This window comes from Lupinus angustifolius, chromosome LG08, assembly GCF_001865875.1.
Source record: "Lupinus angustifolius cultivar Tanjil chromosome LG08, LupAngTanjil_v1.0, whole genome shotgun sequence".
In the NCBI taxonomy this organism is placed as follows: domain Eukaryota; kingdom Viridiplantae; phylum Streptophyta; class Magnoliopsida; order Fabales; family Fabaceae; genus Lupinus; species Lupinus angustifolius.
Genome location: NC_032016.1, coordinates 4797324 through 4802145, shown reverse-complemented (window position 1 = coordinate 4802145; position 4822 = coordinate 4797324). Strand labels below are relative to the sequence as shown.

The 4822-nt window shown below is 35.2% G+C and overlaps 1 protein-coding gene across 2 annotated transcripts; it reads left to right on the top strand.

Annotated features, from left to right (window-relative positions):
• On the top strand, positions 259–4822 carry LOC109354994 (E3 ubiquitin protein ligase DRIP2-like). 2 transcript variants are annotated; one of them, XM_019597866.1, is made up of 7 exons: positions 259–696; positions 1331–1430; positions 2199–2475; positions 2610–3112; positions 3201–3251; positions 3837–3914; positions 4466–4822. In XM_019597866.1, exons 1-7 carry the CDS (start codon positions 579–581, stop codon positions 4632–4634), a joined length of 1296 nt encoding a protein of 431 aa, XP_019453411.1. In that variant the 5' UTR covers positions 259–578; the 3' UTR covers positions 4635–4822. The 2 variants fall into 2 exon arrangements, with proteins under 2 accessions (XP_019453411.1, XP_019453410.1); XM_019597865.1 differs by having other exon boundaries at positions 261–696; positions 3837–3909; positions 4461–4822.

Genomic DNA, 4822 nt, shown 5'->3' with positions numbered 1-4822 from the left:
TATGAGATGAAAAATGAAAGAGTTTATAAATAGAAAATACTCATATAACTAATGTTTTAAAATTTTAGTTCAAAACTTAATATATCAATTTATATCTTTTCACTCTTTTTTATATGCAGATAACAATGAAACTCTTGAAGAGGCTCTAGCTAAATCCTAAAGAGAATAGTTTGATAAAAACACAAAAAAGAATAGCAACATTGATAGTTACAGTAAAATGTGAAAGTGAGTATAGAAAACAAAAACTAAAGTGTTGGTTGCGTGGTATTGTATGAATGTATTGCTTCTTCTCTTTCTGTCTTGGTCCAACACCAACACCCAACCCCAACCCACGACAACTACAACAACATAGAACGGTGCCGCCTTAGTTCACCATCTCTCCAAAATCTAACGTTAATTTCCACACAAACAATCCAAACCCATCTCATCATTTGGCCCATAAACCCGTTATATATTCCATTCCCCATCTCAGATCCAAACATTAAAACACTGTCTCGTGTTCTTTAGTTTCATGAATTGGAATGCGAGTTTACCTTAATTGTCAAAGCCAGCGTTAGATTTTGAAGAAAGAACGAAAGATGGTTGGAGGAAGAGTTGTGAAAGTGAAGAGAGATACGCTACGAGCATGCATGACATGCCCTCTTTGTCATAAACTCTTCAAATATCCTACTACTATCTCTCTCTGTCTTCATACTTGTTTGTTTCTCTTCTCTCTTTCTTCAAATTTCTTTTTTTCCCTCTTTTCTCAATTGGGTTTTCATCTTTCTTCTTTTCTCTTTCACATTTTCACGTCCAATTAGTTACCTTCATTTTTTAATGATTTGGTATTTCTGTTTTCTGTTTAATTCCTCTATTCTTTCTTAACACTGTGTTGTGTGATTCATGATTTGCATTTTCTCTCTCTCTATTCCCACAAAAAATAGTCTTTCTATTCAACATGTTCCAGGACTCTGGTCTTAATTATATTTTGATATAAGGATTTTGTGACTTTTTTGTTAGCGTGATGAGAATGTTTAACTTTTTTTGTTATAGTACGTGGAGCAATACAAGTACTTTCCTTTTCTGTGATTTATTGGTTGTTTTGATTTATGTGATTCTGTCTTATTCCATTTTGCTGCCATAGTCTAGACTATAGTTATGGAGCTTAGGTGATGTTATTTTGGTTATTTCCCATTTAAGGTGGTACACTGTGTTATGGAATTTCTTAAGGAAGTGTAGATGTAGTTGAATTTCATGTTTATTTTATAATACTGCTATCACATTATATTTACTCGTTGCTTTCTCGAATTATACACATATACAATGTATTGACCAATGAATCCGGAACCAGTTTGCAGGAAGTGCATATATGAGAAATTCTCGGATGAGGAGGTGGATTGCTGTCCAGTGTGCAATATTGATCTGGGCTGCCTTCCAGCCGAAAAACTCAGGTTTGTTCTTCTCTTTGATTGCGACTTTACTCTAGCGTTTGTGGTAATTTATGACTTTATTTGGCTTCATCTTCTCCTTAATTCCTTCGATTATCTGTTGTTTGTTCAACAAGAGAACATGTAGTTCCACATGTACCAAACTACCAACCCTTATGAATTATGATCATCCTTCACCTTTTTCTCTCTCATTATAAGTTTTATTACTCTAGTATGATCACATCTAATCTTTGGCCTTAACTATCTTTCGTAATATATATACTTAGTTAAACTTTTCTTACTTTTGTAGGATTTCTGTTTTTCCCTACTCCCAGAAATGTTAATCATGGAGTATTATCTGCCTTGTTTGTCACTTTTTCTTAATCTTTGTAACAGAGAATTGTTTAACTGTTGACCAAAAAAAATCATTTGGGCGCAGAATCTCATTTAACTAAAATAGTATCATCCGTTATATTTTAGAAGTCATCCATCTGCTTGAACTGTAAAGACTTTCGATAGCTCGGTGTTTGCATTGAGATTATTTTCTTCTATGTTCATTTCATCTGCGGCTTGTGATTTTTGATGAAGTCTGATGTTAATACGAAGGACCTTCAATATGAAAGCCCTAATCAGAATGCTGTTTTCCTCATCTCCAATCAATCCAATTTCAATAAGTTATTCTTAAAGGATTGCATGCATAATTTGTTTTGAAGATCTTTAAAACTAACTGCGTAGTAAATATGTAGGAAGATCTCTGCGAAATAATCATGGGTGCCTATAAATTATATGCAGGCCAGATCATAATTTGCAAGACATAAGGGCAAAAATATTCCCTTTTAAAAAGAAAAATATTAAGACTCCAGAAGTTGTATCTTCAATATCCCTGCCTGCAAAGAGGAAGGAAAGATCGCTTTCATCATTGGTGGTTAGTGCTCCGAAAGTTTCGATGCAAACTGGCTTTACTGGAAAGAGAACAAAAACCGGTACAAGAAAGGCTACTGCTTTACGTGGATGCAGTTTTATTCTTGAAGAAACCATAAAGAAGGAAACAACGTGTGAAGATAATATGGTAAGTTCAACCTTACCCTATTCATCAATTATGTCTTCTTAAGATGAAGTCAGGTGTGGGTTATGTGGAACTAGGATTTGTCTTATTTTTTATTTGTGGTTATGTTTCTTCATTAATTCACTGTGGATTTGTAGGATTCTTCTGCGGCTGAACCTTCTAAAAAACATAAGCCTGATGAAGATATAGATGACAGTGTAGAACTTACAGAAGGGAAGGCTGATCTATGGACACCATTGAACTGTCTTGTTGAAGCTGCCAATAGAACAAAGTTCTATAGGTCAAATTCACATGCAACTCCTTCTTCCAAACTAGATTCTCCAACTACTCCTCGTGGCGATGTTGATATGTCTACAAATGCAAACAATCCAGAGCTACCTGCTTCTGTCGACAGTGAATTAAGCATTTCTAAAACCAAAAATAAGGATAATGGACATAAAACAAAATTTGGAGATGACAAGGATGGAAGTAGCTTGCCGTCAAGACCAGTGAAGCGAAAGAGGTTGCGTCCTTCTGGTCAGAAAAGAGTTGAAGCATCTGAGATGTCTGCCTCAGCTCAAGTCGCGCTAGATGCTTCAAAGGGGAAGTACAACAGAAAAAACAGTCCCATTTGGTTTTCATTAGTTGCTTCAGAGGACCAGTAAGTTAGTTTTTTACATGAAAAAATCATAGTAACCAGAAAGTGTTGATCTTCCGTTAACCTTGAAGAAATGGATGTTATGATGCAGGAAAGGAGATGTTCCCCTGCCACAGATCTCAGCATGTTACTTGAGAATAAAGTAATTCTTCTGAATCTCATTTTCGTTCTGTTTATTTGGTTTATTTTTAAGTGAGTACAACTTTGGCCTATGAGTTGAACATAATGTAGTAACTTTTCTCATTAAATAAGATACACATAATGTTTTTTCTATTCATATGTTCTCTCAGTATTTTTAAACTGCAACCTAGGAGAAGAAAAGTTACCGTATTTGAAGGTACAAGTCCCCATATTTTGGAACAAGTTTCTGAGAACAGTCCTAAAATCAGAAAAGAGCATATTTATGATCATTGTCTGATTCCCCCATACCCCACTAAGTGGGAGTCTCATGCATTGGACCGCCAATTTTTATGTTATTCTAGATAAAAAATGCACATACTGATGATCACTGTCTGAGTCACAATTTAGCAAAGGAGAACTTAACTTCCATATTGAATGATTTGAAATGAGTTGTTTTTTCCTGCCTTTTTCTTTTTATTGTTGCTTGCCCTTTTTGTTTCCCGTTTCCTTTCTCTTCTACTTTTATTGAGTACAATCCTTTTTTTCTTGATAAGTATATGTAGGTCAAACATAATTGTGTAATTCTTCGTTCTTTACCTCGTCACAGGGATGGCACTGTACCTGTCTCGTTTATTCAAAAGTACCTTGTGAAGAAACTTGATCTTGCCAATGAAGCAGAGGTGAGTCATTATATATCACTGCCTTCTAAGAACTGTGAATGGTTGACACATCCTCTCTCTCTTCAATGATTTCTTTCACTAAATTCCGATGAAGGCTGTAATTATAGTAAGGGTGTGTGGTCCTAAACTATTTGTTAATTAAGGTGTGTCTTTTATTGTTATTAGTGAAACATTGCTATAGTAGGCCAAGCAACATAGTGCAAATCTTTTGGACAGTGTCTGGGGTTATCATAAGATCCTACGGAAGTTAGAATTTAGGGTCTGTTTGAGAGTTGTATTAAAGTTTTATATTTTCTACAGAATAGTAGCATAGTACAAATCCAGCACTACTACTGACTACAGAAATAGAGTTCCTGACCACTGCCACATGCACATGCAACTAGGAACTATGTAAAGAAACCTCATGTTTTGAGAAAAGTTATGTAAAGAAACTTCAACTGTCTTATGATTTTTAGGACTATGACTTGAAAATATTTATGAAGTTTTCTTTTACATAATAAAATATTGGCTGGTGCATTATTGGTGCTACGGTTTGGTGCTGTTTTGTACAGGTGGAAATAATGTGCCGCGGTCAGCCAGTGCTCCCATCTCTGCAACTGCATAACTTAGTAGATCTATGGTTCCGGACTGCATCAACCTCAAAAAAGATACCAGCATCGGTCGGGTCCTCGGCTAAGGATTTTGTGATGGTTTTATCATATTGTAGAAAGCCCTTGCCTACTTGAGATTGTCCCCTATTACATTTACATCATTTTACCCTCAATACTTTTTACATACATGTTCAACTTCTTTTTATAACATTGTCACTGAGATTCCTGCTTAGGAATGTGTTCATTTAATTCCTACCATGTGATGAATCCATTTGAGTTTGTTTTGCTAATGACCTGAAAATGTGTACCCTCCAATTTTATTG